This window comes from Heteronotia binoei, chromosome 13, assembly GCF_032191835.1.
Source record: "Heteronotia binoei isolate CCM8104 ecotype False Entrance Well chromosome 13, APGP_CSIRO_Hbin_v1, whole genome shotgun sequence".
Taxonomy (NCBI): domain Eukaryota; kingdom Metazoa; phylum Chordata; class Lepidosauria; order Squamata; family Gekkonidae; genus Heteronotia; species Heteronotia binoei.
The window spans coordinates 62,862,371-62,885,612 of NC_083235.1; the positions used below are offsets into that span (position 1 = coordinate 62,862,371).

The 23,242-nt window shown below is 41.2% G+C and overlaps 1 protein-coding gene across 2 annotated transcripts in view; it reads right to left on the reverse strand.

Annotated features, from left to right (window-relative positions):
- Positions 1–23,242, reverse strand: part of CCDC57 (coiled-coil domain containing 57) — an 87,342-nt gene that overhangs the window by 62,828 nt on the left and 1,272 nt on the right. The window contains exons 1-6 of one of the 2 annotated variants that reach the window (XM_060253059.1): positions 21,544–21,662; positions 12,896–13,304; positions 9,817–9,925; positions 8,167–8,268; positions 4,449–4,606; positions 2,297–2,371 (exon numbers count right to left, since the gene is read on the reverse strand). In XM_060253059.1, the coding sequence (XP_060109042.1) occupies positions 2,297–2,371; positions 4,449–4,606; positions 8,167–8,268; positions 9,817–9,925; positions 12,896–13,296 (845 nt within the window). In that variant the 5' untranslated portion in view covers positions 13,297–13,304; positions 21,544–21,662. Of the gene's footprint in view, positions 1–2,296; positions 2,372–4,448; positions 4,607–8,166; positions 8,269–9,816; positions 9,926–12,895; positions 13,305–21,543; positions 21,663–23,242 lie in introns of those variants that run through there. The other variant, XM_060253057.1, reaches the window with a different exon arrangement.

Genomic DNA, 23,242 nt, shown 5'->3' on the forward strand with positions numbered 1-23,242 from the left:
AGCCAGCACTGATTATGGACAAGGAATGGGGAAGCATCCTTCACCAACAGCAACAACAGCAAGTTGTACTTATTTCAAGTGTTTAAATGGATTATCAAACTGAGACTTGCAATAGGATTTATAAAGGGGGAAAAAAACTCTGCTATTTAATATCACAAATTATTTCAGAATGAATTAAACATTTTAAAAACAAACACCTACGATATATTATTTTCCTATTCCCTGTCTCTACAAAACACTGCGTAGAGTGAAAGATGTTAGCAATGTGCATTTTATAAGCTAATGACATTTGACTGCTTTGGTAATCATCGTTCAGTTGAGTTTCATAATCTTCTCCCCCTATGTGATTAGTTTAACTATTAGATTCTCAAACAATGGGAAATATAGGGAGGGACAGTGGCTCAGTGGTAGAGCATCTGCTTGGGAAGCAGAAGGTCCCAGGTTCAATCCCTGGCATCTCCAAAAAAGGGTCCAGGCAAATAGGTGTGGAAAACCTCAGCTTGAGACCCTGGAGAGCCGCTGCCAGTCTGAGAAGACAATACTGACTTTGATGGACCATGGGTCTGATTCAGTAGAAGGCAGCTTCATATGTTCATAGCTGCCCAGTACATTTTTCTAGGGCATATCCCCCAGGTTAGATTGGCCTGATTCAGATGTGGACTATGTATATGGGGAAAGGGCGCTCAAGACATTTTCCCAAACTTTATTGGTCTCGGGGAAGCTATTCTTCCCATTAGGAAACCTTATGTTAACATCCTCCAGGGAATATTTCAGGTACGGGGGAAAGGGGGAAAATATACTTAAGCACCCTCTTCCCAATGTACCATGATTATGATGCAAAATGAGCCCCCCTTGTGCCTGGGAGACATGAATGCTGATGGGATCTGCACTGGTGGTAACTGACCAGGACGGAGATCTTGGAGTTGTCATAGAGAACTGCAATAAAAAAGGCAAATGCTATATTGGGGATTATTAAGAAGGGGATTGAAAACAAATCAGCCACCATTATAATGCCAACTTGATCTGTGGACATAGCTAAGAAAAATGTACCATATACTTAGGCCCTGAAGGAGCCCTGATAGGATCAAGGGCAGGCTAGCACTGGAATTATCTAACTGCAAGTTGGAAAATGTATTTTTTTTTTACTTTTTTCATAAATGTTTATGATCTGTAATCTGAATAAAACAACCACTTTAACAGCCTCCTGTGGACCCAACAGAACATTACTCGATAGGGCTGCCAGGTCTGACTCAAGAAATATCTGGGGACTTTGGGGGTGGAGCCAGAAGACTTTGGGGGTGGAGCCAGGAGCAATGTTGTGACAAGCACAATTGAACTCCAAAGGGAAATTTGGCCATCACATTTAAAGGGACCACATGCCTTTTAAATGCCTTCCCTCCATTTAGAAATGATGGAGGATGGGGCACCTTCTTTTGGGGCTCACAGAATTGAATCCCCTGGTCCAATCTTTTTGAAACTTGGGCTGTGTTTTGAGGAGAGGTACTGGATGTTATGCTGAAATTTTGGTGCCTCTACCACAAAAAACAGTCCCCTCAGGGCTCCAGATACCCACAGATCAATTCTCCATTACAGCCTATGGGAACCAGTCTTCATAGAGAATAATAGAGTGCCCAGCAGACATTTACCTTCCCCGCCACTTCTGATGACCGTCAAGTGGGGGGAGGACCTCCAAACCAGGGGATCTCCTGGCAACCCTATTACTCAAATATGAATCTCATACAATATTACAAACAACATTTGAAACAATTCTTCTTTAAGACTTTTTTTTTTTGCCTAAACTGCATTTATACCAAATATACACCACCCATGCAGAGCTAGTCTCGTGGTTACTGGCTCATTGTCAATATGTTTATAAGTGGACTCAGGGGGAAAGGAACATGAATTAGAGGTAGCTGCTTGTCACTTTGGAAACAGTGCAAAGTAATGCTTGCACAAAAAAAAAAAGAAGAAGCTAAAATGTAGAAAGCCCCAGACCTAAAAAAGAAGACAATATTTAATTAAATACAGGGTGTCCAATGGCAATGAATAGGACCTATTCATATTCATTTATGGACACACTAAGTTCTATACAAAAAACAAATTAAGTCACATGTACTAGATGTGTATATTCCCACACACTAAGACACCATCATAATTTGAAGGCAGAAATCTTTCAGCTACATCAAAACACCTATATGGTTATGTGTAGAAAAGGCCTGCAAATTACTGCTTTTTATTATATTGCCAAGGAATACAGTACACTTAAAATATAATGTCATCTCTTTAAAGTACTCACTTTCTCTCAGATAGTTCTTTCTCTTTTTTCCAGCTCAACTGTACTGAATCAAGTCTCCTTTCTAAATCTTGTATCCTAAATTGGTAGGTATTGGAGGAAAATGTAAATATTATGCGCAAATGGATGATGCTTAGAATGAGGATAAAATCTGAAGAAAAATAATATTCAAGGAACAATTTTAAAAGATAGGATGAAATCAGAAAGCAATTTAAATTTGCCCTGCTAGAGAATAAATGTTCCCAGAAAGAAGACAACAAAAGGATCATATAAACAGGAGTCTGAAACATGGTGCCTACCAATACCTTTCCTGGCACCCAACTGTTTTTAGAAAGCAAGTGCACTTCTCATTGGCTGTGCAGATATTTTAAAAGTTGCTTCAACAGCAGCTGCCACCAAAGCACAAGGAACTTTACTGTGTGACTGAATGTCAGCAGTGTATATGGAAAATAATATTTTTAAACAATACGTTCATTTTAAAAGACATCCTGTTAAACAGAGCTGCTTCTTGAAATGTTAAAGAACCGCTATTAGACTTATGTATCATCTCCCTTTGTCACATTTTGTGGACAGACCTGCATCTGCAGTCACCATTTTGTGGTTGACTCTACCTCCTACAGCAGCCATTTTGTGGTTGCACTCGCCACCCCAGTCCACCCCATTTTGTGGTTGCACTCACCAGTGGGTGGTGGCAACTCCTAATTTTTGTGTGATTTAGCATGGATTTGCAAAGCAAGAGCAATGAGGAACCAATTGAATAGGGATCCACTAAATCTGATTAAGGTGACTATTCTTAAAATGTATGATCCATACATTTTTTAAAGTCTAAAAGGTGGAACTGTTTTTTTTTTTTCAAAATTATTTTCTTTAAGAAACAACACTGCACCCCTTAAATTGCCATGCTAAGTAAACCTGTGGGTAGGGTTGCCAGATCCCTCAAGGCAGCAGGCAGGGGATAGGGGTGGGCTTACTGGGAGCAGGGAGTTTCATTGCATGTTTCAGCAACAAGTCCACATGACTTCAATGTGACACAGAAGTGATGTAGGCACATCACAAAGATGCTCTGGTTTGGGGTCAAATAATCTATGGTAGAATTAGTTTCTACCATAGTGGTTTTGCCCAAAAACCAGAGCATTGCCTTCATAGCCCCAATGTGCCTACATCACTTCCAGGTCATGCAAGCATGTGGCTGAAATGTCAAGCTAGCTCCTCCTTTTTTTAGGGAAAGTTTGCTCCCACGGGCCAGCTGATTGGCAGTGGAGAGGTGGGGCCCGGCAGTTGGGGACCCTGCCCCCACTTGGGGGGTCTGGCATCCCTATCTGTGGGTACCAAGGTCAGGGCCAAAAAAGGGGTTTTCCAAAGGATTGCAAAGAATGTTACATAATACATCTCTGAAAAGATGTGCACCATTCCAGTAAAAGAGAACACAATTTAGAAATGTACTGCTACACTGAGTTAACCCCATCCTCAATCTTCTGTTCTCGTTGCCTACCTTGCCCTATCCAGCCCTTGCTGTCTTGCTTCATTTATTTTGGCAAAGAAAGTGATCATATTTGCAGAGAAGCCTTTTTAAAAAAAAACTTGGTTCATGCATAACTGCTTTCTTGGGGTTGGGTACTGTCCCTTGCACAATTTTGTTGATCTGCAGCATCAATGTGTACAATTGTACTTTGCTATAATAGAAATGTACAATCGTGCATGTCTCTGCAAAAACTGAGAATGCATGAAAAGTCATAACATCGTGCATGTCTCTGCAAAAACTGAGAATGCATGAAAAGTCATAACAGACTAAAGAAAGCCACACTGACAGCATGTTGGGAGTAGTGTTTTGATACTAGATAACAAAAAACCCCACTATTATGTAAACTAAAAGTTCATATCTAATTTGAGAGAGATTAAAGGAGCATAACAACAAGCACACTGGCAATACAGACACTGGAAAAGAGCACTGTGTAACTTTGAGGTGCATTTGGCTGCACTGTAAAAACTGTGAAGTGAGCCACTGTTATACCAAATGTGACTCTAAAAGAGAACAACACCCACATTTTGCTTTTGCAGACATGAAAAAAGGCAATTTAACAACAAATTAGTGGGAAGAAAAACGAGGTGAGCTAAAAAGAAACTTCTCTTAACCCTCAAAGGAACAATACAGTACTGAGCATCTTTTACAGCCGCAAGATCCTTTATTTCCCAATCCTTGCATCTGACTTCTTTTTCCAGCTCTAAATTTGTTGCCTCTGCCACTTTCATTGATTCTGCTGCTTTCATCCCAGCATCTTTCAAAGCTTCCAATTCCTTGGTCAACAACTTAACCTTTCAAAGAAAAACAATAACAAAAGCACACATACTATTTATTCCTTCGCCGTCCCAAGCATGATAAGAGGCTAACAATCAAAGTAAATTACTAAGCAAATTTATTTTCTGAACCCAAACAAAGAACACAAATGTATAAAGAGATTTAAAATACAGTTAAAATTCAATTTTGGAATTGTATCTGAATTGAGAAGCAGTTTGTTTGCAACCAGGGAATAATCATTTGAAGTGGGTTTGCACCCCACGCCTTCTGCTAACAATGGCTTGGCGTGATGCCTGAATTGGTAAACCATAGCTGTGGTTGCGGCCTGGTCTCCAAAAGCTACTAAACTTAGAGACTGCAGTGTTGAGAAAAAAGAGAATATAAAAAGACAAGCAATTTTAGACCAAATAAAAGAGCCTGTGTGGTATAGTGTCTGGAAGAGAGTATGGGATTAAAATCTGGGAGACCAGAGATCAAATCTGCACTTTGCCATAATGCTCACTGGGTGACCTTGGGCTAGTCACTTTCTCTCAGCATACACTAACTCAAAGGATTGTCGTGAAGATATTGTGAGAGAAGGGAGATCCATGTATGCTGCCTTAAGCTCCTCGGAGGAAATGTGGGATAAAAATGAGAGAAAGAAAGCCCAGCCAACTGGCCATGCCTCAGTTCTAAACTACAGTTTGATATGATGTTTGAATGCCCCTATGAACTGATTTTTACTGACCCACAGCATGAAGCAATAAACTGAATGAATGTACTCATCTCAAGCATCTGTACTTCCTTCAGAACTCTTTAACAATACTTAAAAGGATGATCTGAAGGCTTAATGAAGATCTCTCTCATTAAACCATTTTTAGACTTTGCCCAGCACACCATCTAGGAATTTGCCATCTCCTTACCTCTTTGTAAGGAGTCAATACAAATGTTAGTGCTAAGAGGTCAAAAGAGAAAACAGCAAATAGAGCAGATACTTTCTGCATCTTGGGGTGGGCTTGGGAGGTAGAGTTGGATATTCTGTATATGCTCAATCGTTTAAATAAACAATTAATAAAAGATTTCAGGTTTTCACGGCTGGTAACATCATTAGGGTTTGTAGAATCTTTCGGGATCAAGTGCCGTGTTCTACCGGAGAAAGTTTTCCTTCCAGACGTTTCGTTCTCAGCTGCGGAGAACATCCTCAGTGGCGTTGCAGCCGGAGCAGGAGCTCAGACCTTCTTGGCTGCTGTGCATTGAGTGGGGCCAGGGCTGCTGGAGAGCTGCTATTTGTAGGCTGGAGGGGGTGTGATGAAAGGGCAATTGGTTTGTGGATGTGCCCATTGTTTGGTGGGGCTTCCTGGAAGGGTAGTGATAAGGAAACTGGCTGTTGACAGTGTCTCTTGTGTTCGGTGAGACGGGTGTTGATACTGCGTTGGGTAGTGCCAATGTAGACTGCACCACAGGAGCAGGGTATTTTGTAGACTCCAGGGGTTGAAAGTGGATCTCTCATATCTTTGGCCGAGCGCAGCATGTGGCGGATGTGTTGTGTAGGCTTGAAGACTGTGTCAACATTATGGCGTTTGAGAATTTTGCCAATGCGGTCGGTGACAGATTTTATGTAGGGCAGGAAGGCTGTACCCACATTTGTGTGTGGCTCGGGATTTGGTGTGGATGGTCTCCTGGGATGGAGGGCTCTTCTAATTTCTTGTTGGGAGTATCCATTGGCCTGCAGTGACTGTTTGAGGTCCGCCACATGCTGCGCTCGGCCAAAGATATGAGAGATCCACTTTCAACCCCTGGAGTCTACAAAATACCCTGCTCCTGTGGTGCAGTCTACATTGGCACTACCCAACGCAGTATCAACACCCGTCTCACCGAACACAAGAGACACTGTCGCTTGTTTCAGCCAGAAAAATCAGCTGTAGCTGAACATGCATTTCAAGAAGGAGACCACGTCATCCACTTTGAAAGAACTGAAGTCCTTTCTACGGTCTCACATTATCATACCCGCCTGAACAGAGAAGCTATTGAGATTTACAAACACCAGCACAATTTTAACAGAAAGGAAGAAGGCATTTTCATCCACCAATCTTGGTACCCAGCTCTGCAAAACACCCTACAGACTATAAATTGCAGAAAGTCTCAGAACAACCAGCAAATTCCACAGAACAATCAGCACAGTCAACAACCATCTTCCTTATCTTCAAACCCCTTCCAACCTTCCCAGCAATTAACACAGGACAATGGTCACATTCAACAGCCAGTTTCCTTATCACTACCCTTCCAGGAAGCCCCACCAAACAATGGGCACATCCACAAACCAATTGCCCTTTCATCACACCCCCTCCAGCCTACAAATAGCAGCTCTCCAGCAGCCCTGGCCCCACTCAATGCACAGCAGCCAAGAAGGTCTGAGCGCCTGCTCCGGCTGCAACGCCACTGAGGATGTTCTCCGCAGCTGAGAACAAAACGTCTGGAAGGAAAACTTTCTCCAGTAGAACACGGCACTTGATCCCGAAAGATTCTACAAACCCTAATTAATAAAAGCATCTCCCCAACTGAGAATCAACCCATTCATTCCATCACCCTTAAACATTTTCACGCTGGAAGTGACGATCAAAATAACTTGTATCCTACAAGATTTGCAAGTAAAGCAGAGTGGAAGTACCATTATGGGTAGGCTTATCATTTCCAACCAACCCTGTCTGGACTGGAGCTCATTTGTTTCTAATGACTGGAGATTGCATGCAGGAAAGTAAAGCCATCTCTGAAATCCAGTCTCTGAAATGCCATTTCTGAAGTAGTCAGCTTTACATCACCTAATGGGAAGAACGGTTAGGACTGGGGATGGGCATGAACCAGGAAGAATGTTTACGAACCAAAGCTGTTTGTGCCCCTGAAAGCCCTGTTGAAAGGGACCACAATTCCTTTAAATGGGATTTGCAGAAAGCCTGAAAAACAGCCATTCAGCAGTTCTGGGCTGTCTTGTGCAATCCCTTTAAAGTTTAAAGGCACTACAAAACAATGTGAAAAACAGCTGTGTGGCAGGGAAGCAGACTGCAGGACCATTTGCTTTCTGCTTCCCATGAAAAGCTGTGGGGAGCTAAAAGGAGGGTTTAAATGGCAGAGAGCCATTTAAACCCTCCTTTCTACTCCTGGGGAAGGAGCAGAAACCAGCAGTGGTTTAAATGGCTCCCAGCCATTTAACCCCTGCTTTCCGCTCCTGTGAAAAGCTGCTGGAAGCTGAAAGCAGGGCTTAAATGGTTTGGAACCATTTAAACCAAACAGCTGAGTGGTGGGGAACTCCCAGTCATTCCGCTGTTTCTTATGAGGAGCAGAAAGCCATGAACCATCAAAAGCCACTATAAATTTTAGCAACATTTGTGGTTTATGAACTCGAGTTTGCAAACCCTGAAAAGGCCAAAATTCATGATGAACTTTGGCTCATCAGTGGGTTCGTGCCCTTCCCCAGTTAGAACTCATGGAAATATAGAGGATTCTTTACATAACATAGAACAAACATACCAGGAGTAATCGTGAATGTACCAATTTTTTTTTGCATTGCTATATTCCTAGCACATCTTGAAACTGCATTTACCTTAAGCTCATAAGACAGAACTAAATTACTCATTTCATCTGCTTTCAGTCGAAATTCATGTTCTCTTTTTTTCATTTCTGCATCAAATTCCACTAAAAGTTCCTGAAATCAAAAACATGGAATTGTATATAATTGTTCAAGCCTATATTCATAACACAGTTTAAAGGTGGATTTTAAAACCCACAGAATAGAAGCAAAGGAATATTGAAAACATTATGAGTATCGTGGCATCCTTTTTCACAGCAAAAATATTTTACACACATGAGAGACATAGCCATTTGTATAATCTGAATGATTTTTTCATTTATATTAATCAATACATTTCAGTGCAATCCCAAGCAGGTCTACTCAGAGACCTCCTCAAGTCTATTAAATGGGACTTATTCTCAGGAAAGTGTTCTTATAATTCCACTGTTATTCAATTAAAATGTTAGTTGATTACAGAAAGGAGAATAATTTTGTTGAGACCATTAGTTGAGGAAATAGTTACCTTTGTGGCTGGTTATTAATTTCATAAAGGTAGCCATGTTAGTCTGTTCTGGCAAAACTAGCAGAAATCAAATTTAAGAATAACCAAGTTCATTCCAGCATAAGATTTTATGACTCAGCTCAGCCCTGACTCACAAGAGCTCAGTCCTGACTCACAAGAGTTTATACTAAAATTACGGTAACTAAAAAGTGTTGTGACCTCGGTCTGTTCTGACATGTTACAGTAAGAAAATTAAAAAGAAATCTTAAAGAGATGGGCTTTAGTTTGAGGGGTAGACTTTGTTTATTAAATTATTTTCTCAATCAATCAATCAATCAACCTTTAATGACATGTAAAAACAGGTTAAAAGAACAATGGGTTAAAAAACAGAAAATAGGTTAAAATACTGGACATCAGGATTAAAATACATTTACATAAGATCACAGTTAAATGGGACAACAAGACTGTTCCTTGTCTTGACGAATCATTTTGGCCCAGTACAGAAATAAGGCACTGTTTACAGTTATGTCAGGAATAACATCCTTCAAAAGAAACTGGACCTTATCTGAATCAGCCAGACCCATCTTATTTAAAAGAATAGGATCCAAAAATTATTTTGTAGTTCCTTCAATAACTCAAAAGGCGCCTACATTTTTAACAGGCAGATAGATGATTGATCAACTAAAAATTGTTTAATAAGTTGACAATTATTTTTAAATAGCCACGTGCAAAGCTGGAAGGTAAAGGACCTTGAAATCAGAGAAGTAGTAACTGCTGGCAAAGACCAGTGTGTTTATTAGCCTTCATGACTGTCTAAAGCTGCTACTGATTTATAGCACTGACCTTCCTGAAATTTCAAGGTTGGCAAATTTAGCACAGCGTTTTGGCTAAACCCTGTGAAAAGAATCTTACACCATCTCATTTTACTAGACACAATCCTACCATTTCTTCCCAGAGGGACAATGACAGAGCAGGAAGAAAACCAAGTAATAAATCCTATAAGTAATAAATTTTAGAACACGTCATTTTTTTACTTTTAGAGTGAGAAATAAAAAAATATAAAGTGAAGAGATTTCAGGGGGAGTATAAAGTTTAGCTATAAAATTCTGTAAAATGTGACTGTTTTTTCTATAAGAAAAGATGTCAGTCTATCCTGCTTAACTGGTTTAGTTATTCCATACCTGGCGTTGCAAAGCAAGTTCACCTTCTATTTCCTGAAGTTTTCTCTCAAGTTGTTGTTTCATATTCTCATATTCCTTGTGATGGTGACTCATATCAGAGTCTTTTGAGCTATGAAACCAAACAATTAAAAATACACAAAATATAAATATTTCAATAATTACCTTTCAAATAAAAATCCAGTAAAATCCCATTTACTTTAGCTGCAGAATAATGGTTTAAAACTGATTACCCTGCAACAAAAAGTCTGCCCTATTTCAAAGAACAATTTTTTTAAAAAATAACCATGTTTGGTAAGTACTTTCAGTTCCAGCAAACATGACTTTGTGGGATAAACTACTATATGCAAGGTATATAGGTTGCAAGGTATTTTACGTCTTATTTTATTTGTATTTACTTTATTTAAAGTCTTATTTGTGTTTACTCTCTCCTGAATTAGAGTCATCCCACACTAACTGCAGCTAGGCTCTGATAGTACAATTCATTCATCTAAAACAACAATACAGCACAAGTAGCAATCTGAGTCATCTGCCTATACTATAAGCAATTACAAGTTCGGTATAAACATGTATCAGATAAGCAGAGCAGATCAGATTGTCTCGGAACCAATATTGACTTCTGCCATAATTTAACACAGAGGATAGGTTGCAAGGTATTTTACATCTTATTTTATTTGTATTTAGTTCTTTTACACCCTATGTTTTCCATCAGGGCTCCAGACAAAGTAGCACAGAAGCACACAGTGTCACAAAATTCCTCAGCCAAGCAGACCATCATGGCCTGAATCCTGCTCAGATCCTCTAGCTCAGATTCACAGCAGAAGGCAGATCCTGATAGGTGTTTCGTGTGTTATTAGTTGGCAAGTACACAGATATGTAATGTTCAGAGAAAACAAGCTCGTAGGGTTGCCAGTCCTCAATTGGGCCGGAGGCAGAGGATCCCCTGGTCTGGAGGCTCCCTCTCCCCCACTTTATGGTTATCATAAAGCATGGGGGTGGGGGTTGAATGTCCATTGGGCGCTCCATTATACCCTATGAAGACGGATCCCCATAGGGTATAAAGGAGAATCAATCCATGGGTATCTGGGGTTCTGGGGGCCCTGTTTTTTTGAGGTAGAAGCACCAAATTTTCAGTATAGCATCTAATGCCTCTTCTTTAATTAAAAACAACAACAATCAAGTTTCAGAAAGATTGGACCAGAAGTCCATTTCTATGACCCCAAATAAAGGTGCCCCAATCCTCCATTATTTCCAATGAAGGGAAGGCATTTAAAGGGAGTGAGGTCCCTTTCAATATGATAGCCAAAACTCCCTTTGGAGATCAATTGAGTTTGTCACAACCTTGTTCCACCCCCAAAGTCTCCTGGATCCACCTCCAAAGTCCCCAGACATTACCTGGCAACCCTATTGTAAACTGTAAGGCCAAAATGCTATAAAATACAAAGGGTAGCATTCACTTGATTAAATCTCAAGTACAGACAATATAAAAACTGAATTATATATTCACAATGGCCCACCTTTTGCTCAACAATTAATGGCCATTGTTCCCCCCCCCCCCCCCATCAGATTCTAAAGTATCAGTCTCTGCTTGGAACTTTGCATCTTTTTTATGTATCAGGTATGGGCACAAACCAGCTCAATTTGGGGCAGCCCCTGAACTGAATGAAGCCCAAAATGCCCTGAAATGAACAGGCCAGTTTGGATCCACCTTTCTCCCCATGGCTGGAAGAAAGGAGGGGAATCGCCTAGGAAGGGTTAAATGGCTGGCAGCTCCCCCCCCCATTTCAAATTGGGGCAGGGGGAGAGAAACTGGCAGGTTTAAATGGCTCACAGCCAATGTTCCCTCTAAGCTGCAGAGTCTTGTGAGCAAAAATTCTACTTTGTGAGCTACTGGCATTAAAGTTGTGAGCTGGTGGCATTAAAACACCCCTGATGTGATGTAATAACTGAATAAGAGCACTTTAAAGACGCCAGCAGGGTTTGTAATTTTTAATGTGATTTCTAATGAAACTGATGTTATATATATGTATTTTTTAATGTTGTACATTGCCCTGAACCTGGCGCTAGCCGGAATAGGGCGATTCATCAAATGTAAATAATAATAATAAATGTTGTGAGCTACTGCACAAATTATTGTGCTCTGGGGCCAATTTTCCTGAGCTAAGACAAAAACATGTGAGCTGGAGGCTAAAAATCTGTGAACTAGCTCACACTAACTCAGCTTAGAGGGAACACAGCTCACAGCCATTTAAACCTAAGAGTAGATGGGCAGACCCACTCCACAGTTAGGTTTTAATGGCTCACAGCCATTTCAGCCTTAGAGCAGGGTGGGTGCATCCATCAGTGGCTAGGCTGAAATGGCTGGCAGCCATTTCACCAGTCCATTTTGCTTCTCCCCACTTCAAAGTAGAAGGAAGTGAAAGCGATCAGTTAAATGACTCACAGCTATTTCAGCCTAACAGCAGGGTGGGTGCTTGGAAGTGAAACCATCCAGTGAAGTGACTTGCAGCTTTGAAGTGTGCGTGGGGGGGGGAACTGATGGGCTTAACAGCGCACAGCCATTTAAACCAGCCCTGCTACAAGGTTTAAATGGCTGACAGCTATGTCAGCCAAACAACAAGATGAGTGCACCCATAAGCTGTTAGGCTGAAATGGATATGAGCCATTTCACTGGTCCATTTTGCAGCAATTTCACCGGTCCATTTCACTTTCCCCCACTTCAAACTGGGTGCACCCTTCAAATGATAGGCTAAAATGTCTACAAGCCATTTCACTGGTCCATTTTGCCCTGTTTGGAAGCGGGGGAAAGCCAAACCAACCAGTGAAATGGCTTGCAACCATTTTACTAGTCTGTTTCACTCCCCCCGCCCTTGTTTCAAAGTGAAACCAAACAGTGAACAGCTCACAGCTATTTAAATCTAATGTATCAGATGTGGACCCACACTGCTTAGCTTTTAGGTTAAAACGGACTGAACAGCGAAACCAAACTGGACAAATGTCCAGTAAATGTTCAGGGAAGGTGCCTTCCCTGAACATCAGCTTTGGGGCTGTATTATATATGCACAGATCAGATCTATCTTACCAAAGAAGCCGCTCCAAATCTAACTGGTGTTCTTTAAGCTTTTGTTGATATTGGTGCTGCAAAGCTTCTTGTTTTTTGGTCTCCTGAGTAAGTGCCTGTTGCAGCTTATCCAACTGAATTCTAAGGTCACTAACTTCTGCCTCTTTACCATTTTCAGCTATTTTCAACTGGGTCAACAAGCTTTCATAGCGTTCCAGTTCTCTGTCTCTCTCTTCTAGGACTTTAAGATTATAGGTGAAATCTTCCTTTAATCTGTTGAATTTCCTATGTATTTCTCGAAGTTGTCTTTCGGTTTCCTGCAATGCTGTTTTCAGAAAATGTATCTGATAAGTGTGCAGTTCTTTCAGTTCTTGCTCTTTACAGATGAGAAGTTCATTTAAATCTCTTTGTGTGTTTAACATTGCTGAACCTGAGAAGGATAAAAAGTGTTAATTACAAAATGAACTATTACTTCAATCTATCATTTTTCTTAATGCAATGCCATTATCATATACTCCGCTCTCAGTGCCCTCACTAGCAGAAGCAAGGTGAAAGGTGACTAGAGACAGAGCTTTCTTTGTGGTGACTTCCCTCCCTCCCTGAAGTTCCTTTGGTCCTAGTTTTCTGGCTTTTAAATTTAAGTGAAAATATTTCTCTTTACCTATGTGACACAAGAGGCTTTTTAGAGGAGGAAGAGCAGGGTTCAAAGGTGTATCTTTCATTCAGTCCTAACAAGTACAAGACTGGCTTTGCAAATGCAGCTATAATCTAGCTGTTTCATCTCATAACTTCCTAAATTACTTGTCCTACTCACATAAAGAGCCAGTTTGGTGTAGTGGTTAAGTGTGTGGACTCTTATCTGGGAGAACCGGGTTTGATTCCCCACTCCCCCACTTGCACCTGCTAGAATGGCCTTGGGTCAGCCATAGCTCTGGCAGAGGTTGTCCTTGAAAGGGCAGCTGCTGTGAGAGCCCTCTCCAGCCCCACCCACCTCACAGGGTGTCTGTTGTGGGGGAGAAAGGGAAAGGAGATTGTGAGCCGCTCTGAGACTCTTCGGAGTGGAGAGCGGGGTATAAATCCAATATATTCATCTTCATCTCATTCTACAGATTATCCTTCAATAACCTTAGTATCTTGTGTCATATGCAAAGCCTAGCTATTTCGGTATAATAATATTAAGATACAGTAATAACATTTCTGATTTTCACTCTGTCTTTTTATTTACAACTGACACCTTAACACTATCAAAAACATCTAATTATATTAATAATAATTAAAAAAATAATTTGCAAGATTAAAATTTTAATTTGCAAAAGTATTTTTAATTTGCAAAAGTTTAAAGCTAATTTCCACTAAGAAACGAACAGTGGTTTGGGAGTGAAAGCCTTGCATGGAAGGGGGGACAGCTCCTCCTTCCGATCTGACCATGCTGAACTTTTCATCATACTATAGCTCCGCTGTACACAGATTAAGCAGGAGTCAAACTGAACCTGTGGCTGTTAAATCTAGTTCAACTAGTAGTCTTTACAACCATTAAAGCTTTCCATACAGCATGATATTTCTCTGTATGATGACAGTGTTTCTTATCTGTTTAAACCATGGGGAACGGTAACATTTATCAGACAAAGCATTTCTTTCTAATCCAATGAGAGCCCTTTAACCTTTTCTTTTCTTTTTTTGTCCAAAAACTTTTTATTGAATTTAATAAACATACAAATAAAGCAATCAATGACTGTATCTGCAGTCATTCTTTGTTTATAAGCATAGCATACCAGCAGGAAATATATATATATACACAAAATACAAACAAAACAACAAAACACAATATATATATATATATATATATATATATATATATATATATATATATATACACACACACACACACACATATATATATTCACACAGACATACATAATTGGCAGCTGAATTAAAAAATAAGTTCTCTGTCCATAAATTAATTACATCAAATTGATAATGTCATAATATCTACCAGGTATACATGTACGCATTTGATCTACAGGACCAAAAGAAAATTTAAGAAATGGAAGTCACTTGTACATCAGAGATTCGTTACCTTCTGAATTGTTTATATTGTATAAACTATCTGCTATCTTGTCCATAGCATAGACCTCCCAGATTTTAGCATACCAGGCTTTAACTGGAGGAATATTGGGAGATTTCCAAAATTGGGCTAACACCATTTCAGCAGCAGCTAGTAAAAGGGATATCAGGGATTTATTGAGAGAAGTAATAGGAATACCTTTCCAACAGTCAAGCAAAATGAGTTCCAATCTTAAGGGTAAACTATAGCCCATGATATCCTTGATTTTTGCCACAATTACTGCCCAAAACAACTGCACCCTCAGGCAAGACCACCAGCAGTGTATAAATGTGCCCACCTCTCCACAATTTTTCCAACATTTGGAGGATTGATTTATCGCAATATAGCTTAATCTCTGAGGTGTTAAATACCACCGAAACAAATTTTTTGAGTTTGTAATTGTATATTCAATGATTTTGAAACGAACGAAGGAGATGACCAGATTTGTTGCCAAACATCCTCCTGAAAATTAATTGAACTATTCCTTTGCCAAATTTCTTGATAGGATAACAAGTCAACAGCATCAATGTCTAGCAAACCCTTATAAATAAATGAAATCAGAACCTTCCGCTTTAAAATAACCTTTTCAAATTGGGAGGTTTTCCAGCCAGTTTGGTGTAGTGGTTAAGTGTGCAGACTCTTATCTAGGAGAACCAGGTTTGATTCCCCACTCCTCCACCTGCACCTGCTGAGATGGCCTTGGGTTAGCCATAGCTCTCATAGGAGTTGTCCCTGAAAGGGCAGCTGCTGTGAGAACCCTCTCAGCCCCACCCACCTCACAGGGTGTCTGTTGTGGGGGAGGAAGGTAAAGGAGACTGTAAGCCGCTCTGAGTCTCTGAGATTCAGAGATAGGGTGGGGTATAAATCTGCAGTCTTCTTCTTCTTCATCAGATAGCCAGACAGTATCTCCAGTGAGACTACATCTGTTTATGTATGTTTTTAGACCAGGTCCAAAGCTTCAAGGCACTTCCAGAAGCTCAAAAGGTTTTGCTTTCTGCTTAATGCTACATGCATTAGCTCATTGCTATGAAGGAAAAAAGTAACTGTCCATATTCATTTTTTTTAAAAACCGCATTCTCTGCAGTAAAAATAAAAGCATACTACTTTCATACAGCTCTCATAAACCCAGTAGGAATATTAGCTGAAAGAATTACTGCTTTTCAACAAAGAGACAAAAATATCAGCTTGTGTGCTAGGAGACTGCAGCAGCCCTACAACAGAAACAAGGAAAGAGACAGAGAACTACGCAAGATCCATGCTAACAGCACTAATCATAATGTAGGACAGAAACCATTTGTGTATCCAAGTATCACAAGTAGGATCTTTTACTTGCACAGGATTGACAGCAAGGCTGCTTTCATGTGCCATTTTGAAAGCTGAGCTTCTCCCCATGGTGGTTACAAATGAGTGTCCAGAAGGATGCTCCACCAGCAACTACCCCACAGTCCTCCCTTTAATCCAAAGAAAACCAATCCCTATTTATCTCAAATTTAAATTGAGAAGGTACCAGAAATACCATGAGCTGTGCTGAAAATGAGTACAATGTTATCTGGACATAATCCTGGGGCTTCTTGCATTCCAACTAAGGAAAAAAAACCCTGTTGGAAAGCAGCCTAAGAGAGATCTGTTAGAGAAATCTGCATCACTGCACATCTCTCTCTCACTGGATTATGGCAAATTTCCAAAAATACAGTACTTCCAAAACAGCAGTATGTGTTGTCAACTGTCAGGCTAGATCACACAAAAGCATCTTGTTCATGTTAAATTTACTGCTAACAAGAAATAATGGAAATATTAATAAGATGATGATATTGGATTTATATCCCACCCTTCACTCTGAATCTCAGAGTTTCAGAGCGGTCACAATCTCCTTTACCTTCCTCCCCCACAACAGACACCTTGTGAGAAAGATGGGGCTGAGAGAGCTCTCACAGAAGCTGTCCTTTCAAGGACAACTCCTGCGATAGCTATGGCTGACCCAAGGCCATTCCAGCACCTGCATGTGGAGGAGTGGGGAATCAAACCCGGTTCTTCCAGATAAGAGTCCACACACTTAACCACTACACCAAACTGGCTCTCAATAATGGATAGCATGCTGTAATATTAACATTAAAACTAATCAACAGAAATACAGAATATAGTATCTCAATGGATACTAAATTCAGCTTCTCTGTTGGCTAGTTTTATTGCATAAGCATATAGAAATATGTTAAAAAATTGCTCCTTTACACTTGAGTAGGCAGAGCTAAGGATATACTGGTATTAGTTTATTAAATCACAACACAACATAAACAGAAGTTCAATTAAAAGTAGAAACTTTTTTTCCTGCCAGACTTCCTGTGCATTTAACATCTAGACGATAGGCAGAAATATACAAATGAAACTCTTTCCAAATATGATCCTCTTTCTCATTTATGTGTTCTGTTTAATTCTTCCAAATTTTTATGTGTGTATGAATGTTAAAGCTCTATTTTAATGTTTTGATTGTTCACTGCCCTGGGGACCTAGAAATTAGTTGGAAAAGTGCATAAAAATGTTCTAAAACAAATTATGTTTCACATTTATTACCTGCCGAGCCCATAAATAAATAAATAAAAACAGTTTTACTTGCTCGTTTTTATCTGGTTAGAAATTCCACGGATGAACTACTTTCTTTTGTGTTCAGAGTACCGGATCTTACTGAAGGTATCAGTCCCCATTCCAGCGACAAAGTGTTTCAGCTCCGGTGACAAAAGGTACTTTCGCCCTTGCTGAATAATGCACTTTCACCTGACTTTTAAGGCACTTTAGCGATCATTTGCAAGTGGATTTTTTCATTTCACAATAAAATTTAGTGGTGGATTGAAAGTGCATTATTCAGTGTGTGTGAAAGAGCCATAGTGTCTGGAACAAGGGAATAAACAATCAAGTTTAACAGATGAACAAGGGGATGGTAAGTGGCATACATACGCATACACCCCTAAAATGCTATAAAGATAGGCTAATTGAAAAGGGTTAAAACATTGAGGGCAACCTTTAGGTGCCAACATTTTGTAACCTCCCAGTGTTGTAGATGCTCAAACCACTTACGTGTAGCTAATTTTAGTTCTGTTCTAATACTCTGGTCTTGTTCTAATTTTAGTTCAGTCGTAGCTGCTCAAACGACTCAGGTACTTTGTAGAAAAAGTCCAGCAGGAGCTCATTTGCATATCAGGCCACACCCCCTGGTGCCAAGCCAGCCAGAACTGTGTTCCTGTGCATTCCTGCTCAAAAAATGCCCTAGGTGTAGCAAATTTTAGGCTCAGACATTGCTGCACTACAGGAAGGGTTAAACAGAGGGTCAAATAAAGGACAGGGATTAAAATTAAGGTTACAAAACTAGTTTACACTTTAATATCACTTTTAAATTTTATTACACCTATAAATTAAAGTACTAATACAAAAGGCTAGGGTAGTGAGATCAAAGATAAGGCTACATCTTAGGTAGGTTTTTGCAATAGAAAAGGGGAAACAAATAACAAATTAAACTGCAGCTAGGATTTAAATACAGCTAGGGCTTAAAAATCAGAGGATCCAATTTTACCCTAAATCTAAAATTTTAAGTTAATTCTCACATTCTTTAAAGAAGGGTTTATTTCCCTACAAGAAAACAAGCAGATACCCCCTGCAACTGCTGAGGCTATTCAGCTAGAGTTCCTTTAACTCCAAGCCTAGAAGTGCTAACAACATATGAAATTAAATTAACATTTGAAGTAAAAGGTAGCTTGGGAAAGACAGAAGCTCTTGTCTGAGCAGCTTCCTTTCAGCAATTCCTATTGTTAAACAACCAAAGGCTGACTCACTCATCCTCATTTATTGGTTAGCTTCCAAACAGTGTGATTGGCTGCACTGAACTCTGGATCTTTGGCCTAAGCTATTTCTTTAGGATTCCTACAAGCAGGCCTCAGCTCTGTGAGGTAGCAGGCCCCATTCCAGTGTCAAAGTGTCTGAAATAAGCCAAAGTCCCACCGCATCTATAGCCACTGAGTTACTGAGTGCTCTCCCCTCTTTTCTTCTCCTCTCTTCCCCTTGCTTTTTATCACATGACAAAGTCTCTCCAAGCCCCTCTGATGCTGTATAGTGAGTAAAGCCACTTGCCAGCCCGCTTCCTGCCTACATACAAGCCAGTCTGCCCCCTCTGCCTACCTGCACCACAAGTTGCACCACAAGGGAGCCTCATCTCACTCAGAAAGCCCAGCCAGAGTGCAGCCTCTCACCTTGCCACTGGCAATGCCCCCATGAGGAATGGTGGGTCACTGCCACCAAGTGCCCTTGACCCAAGAGGCTCTGCTCACTGTCCCTGGCCATCGCCAGCAACTCCTGGGGACTGGACTACCTGTGGGGAAGATCTGCCTGCCTACCATGGCATAGCTCACACACAGTGGCAGCACTTCCTCACCTGAGGCCCATTTGTTCCTCTTCCTCCTGCTCAGCTAGCCACCCTACCAAACTATGTCATCCCTGTGCTGGGCCAAAAATTGCTGCATTAAACGCTGAAAATTGGTGTGGCAGTGCAACTAACCTAGCATAATTTGGTGGGAACACTGGCTGGGACTAGGCACAGCTGCTTTCTGGCGCTGAACTGGAAGGTGCCAGAGGGGAATGTACTCAGGGCAACAGGAGCAACAGGGAGCAACAGGGAGTTGGGATGTGGAAAGGGAAGATGCTTTCTCACCAGTCTCTGAACTATTGCTGCCAGAGTCCTCTCCAAAGACTTTCAGCAACTGCAACATCCGGACATTGCTAAAATCTGTTTCCTCTTGGGAAAGCCTCAAGGATAGAGCAGGGGAAGAAGGCTCCAAGACCCCTGGTGAACCCTGGTAGGGCAGGATTCAGGGGGTGGGGCAGCAGGTTTGGTTTGGTGCCTGGGGAACGGGGCCTTCTCCCCCCACCCATAATGACCACCTCTTCCACCCATTTCAACCCTCATGGTGTTCACAAGCAGTCAGGAGGGGTGGGTACAAATGAAGCACCCCCCAGCAAAGCTCTGTGCTTAGCTGGAGCAGAGAGGCTGTGTGGCTCAGATCCCTGAATCCATTCCATACCCAAACCACAGCAACAAAGCGTAGATCACAAGCAAGAGGGGTGGGGGTATATAAATGTAGGTCCTCTGGAGAGGCACCCAGTAGTTAAGTCGTAATGCTCAGCATGAGCACAGAGACTGGGTGGAACAAACTGCATCCAGTTTCCAAAAACTCCCCCACTACTCAGCTTTCCTCTGTGATGATGATTATCTGGTTTTCTTAATCATCAATATATCCAATTATCAACATGGCCAAATCTGTGGATATTTAAATTTGGAGTCTGGAGCCATGATCAGTCAAGACAGATCTTTCTACAAAACTGAAATATGCCTCAGATTTGCAGAAAAAAATAAAAATAAAATTAAAGTGTGGTTAAAAACCCTCAAAATAACAAAAGCAGAACCTGCAGGTTTAAGAAATTAATACTCTCAGTTGCTGTTGTCAGTCAACTGTACTGCCAGCCTTCAAACCTTCAAGCCTTCAAACTGCCAGCCTTCAAACCAGCAATGACCCCTCTAAGCTGAGTTAGCAATGCATGAGCTAGCTCACAGATTTTTAGCCTCCAGCTCACACATTTTTATCTTAGCTCTGGAAGGACGACCCCAGAGCACACTAATTTATGCAGTAGCTCACAACTTTAATGCCAGTAGCTCACAAAGTAGAATTTTCGCTCACAAGACTTTGTAGCTTAGAGGGAACATTGGTTGTGAGGATAAAATGACAGGAGAGGGACTTAAGCTGGTTTGGGTTCACACTGTGAAGAGCTGCACGGTATAAATTAAGTGATCAAATCAATAAATATAGCTCAAGATTGGGCAAATAAATGGCATGTTGGTTGGTGGATGAGAAGGAAGCAGGGTTAGGATATGGGGGTAGCCAGGAGAAGGGAAAGAAGAAATCATACGGAGGAGGGAATACAGAGAAAATGAGGTGACCACTGAAAGTCTTTGCTCATTCCCTACCACCACCACAACTGAACCTGGCTATCACATAACTCAGAGTTCTCCCAGGGAAAGGCTGCCAAGATGAGGTTAAAAAGAGGAAAATGAAGACGGAGAGGGGGAAATGTTGGCAGGCAAGAAGGTAGCAGGAAAGGTGGAGAAGCTATGGCTGGTTTCAGGGAAGGGAATGAGGAAATAGTATGGGAGGAGAAAATGAGATGCCCCCCACATGTCCTTGCAGGTCCCCCACTTGTATAAGTAAAACAGAGAAAGGAAACCGAAGGCAGTTTTTTCCAAAGGTGAAGAGACGAAGCGAAATTCCCAGCAGCACAACCAGTTCATAATCATAAATAATAATACAAATCATATGTGAGCTCCAGCGCAAGGAAGGACTGGGAAATGACTGGCGCCCTTACTGAACTCAAACGGACCGCCTCAAATTCCCGCCGCCTTACACTGTATTCTGTTATGCTTAAAGTGAAACTGGCTTTACTGCAGGAGATACTTCAACGCAAGGAACAGTTATATTTTATAAAACAGATGCGAATAAAAGGCCCCATGAAAACCTTCCGTCCTACAAACCCAGCAGATTGTTCTTTCCTACTAACGATTCCGTCTGGGCAGCTGTGCCGATCCCATTTCTATGGAAACGGCGGCAATTGGTGCAACATGAAAATACTTCCCGGGACCACGTGCCTTGAGTCTTTAGTGCCGTCTCAGTTTCTTCTACGGCTCAGTTCCTTACTTACGGTTCCGGGCCGGTCAGTTTCCATAATCAACCTCCGCCGTAGCAGGGACAGCTACTGCAGACTCTATATTCCCCAGCCCGGTCCGAACTCCCGCCCGTCTGATAACACTAATTATCTCCAGGACCTGGTCTTCTACTAAGTTACAGCATGATATAAAACATTCTGTCATTGCCACAAATCATATATGAGCATATGAAGCTGCCTTATACTGAATCAGACCCTCGGTCCATCAAAGTCAATATTGTCTACTCAGACTGGCAGCAGCTCTCCAGGGTCTCAAGCTGAGGTTTTTCACACCTATTTGTCTGGACCCTTTTTATTTGGAGATGCCGGGAACTGAACCTGGGACCTTCTGCTTACTAAGCAGATGCTCTACCACTGAGCCACCATCCCTCCCCATAAACATATGAAGCTGCCTTCTACTAAATCAGACCCTCGGTCCATCAAAGTCAATATTGTCTACTCAGACTGGCTGAGGCTCTCCAGGGTCTCAAGCTGAGGTTTATTCACACCTATTTGTCTGGACCCTTTTTATTTGGAGATGCCGGGGACTGAACCTGGGACCTTCTGCTTCCCAAGCAGATGCTCTACCACTGAGCCACCATCCCTCCCCTCCAAATCGTTGCCATCAGCATTACCAACGTTTTAAAATTATATTTATTTCATTTATCACATCTTTCTCCACATCCTCTCCTCGCCTTCATTTTATCCTCACAACAACCCTGTGAGGTAAGTTCGTTTGAGAGAGTGTGACTAGCTCAAAGACACCCAGCAAGCCTCCATGGCACAACAGGATTTCCTAACCAAGGTTTCCCAGCTAGTCTAACACTTCAGTTACTCTATTTTCTGTTGTCTGTATGCCCTTTCAGCCCTGCATCCACCTCCATAGTCATTTCTGCGAAGTGACATGTTCAGTTATTCTCATATTTTGTTTCATGTATTTCTACAGAATCTCTCCACAAGCTTGTATCCTTTTCTTCCTCCTCCTCTAAACTGCCTTTTGTGGGCTACACATATTCTCCATCAACTCCATCTATTTCTCTGCCTTGACCTTAGTAGTTGCATTTTATGAATTCATAATATTTATATCCAGTCATTCAGAACGTTGTCCTAATAAAAGCTCACATCAGTCAAAGGACAGTCTGTAGCTTCCAGGCTTCCATACTAAAAATAAAAGGCATCTAAAGGACAGGAAAAGGCAGGGGACATAGACAGAAGTGAATCTGGCAATGAAAGCAGTTAGGGCTGAGCTGATGTTCTTTAAACCTCAAACAACTCCTCACCCACAACAATACAGCATCTCATCTGAGCATGGACACCAGTACCAGAGCTTGCAATAAACCCAAGTGCCAACTTTGCTGCTACATACACCCAGACAACACAATCACTGACCCTAACAACATTAACTATACCATCTCAGGCTCATTCACTTGTTCATCTTCCAACATTATATATGCCATTAAATGCCAACAATGCCCTTCAGTTCTCTATCTAGGGCAAACAGGACAAACCCTACACTAAAGGATAAATGG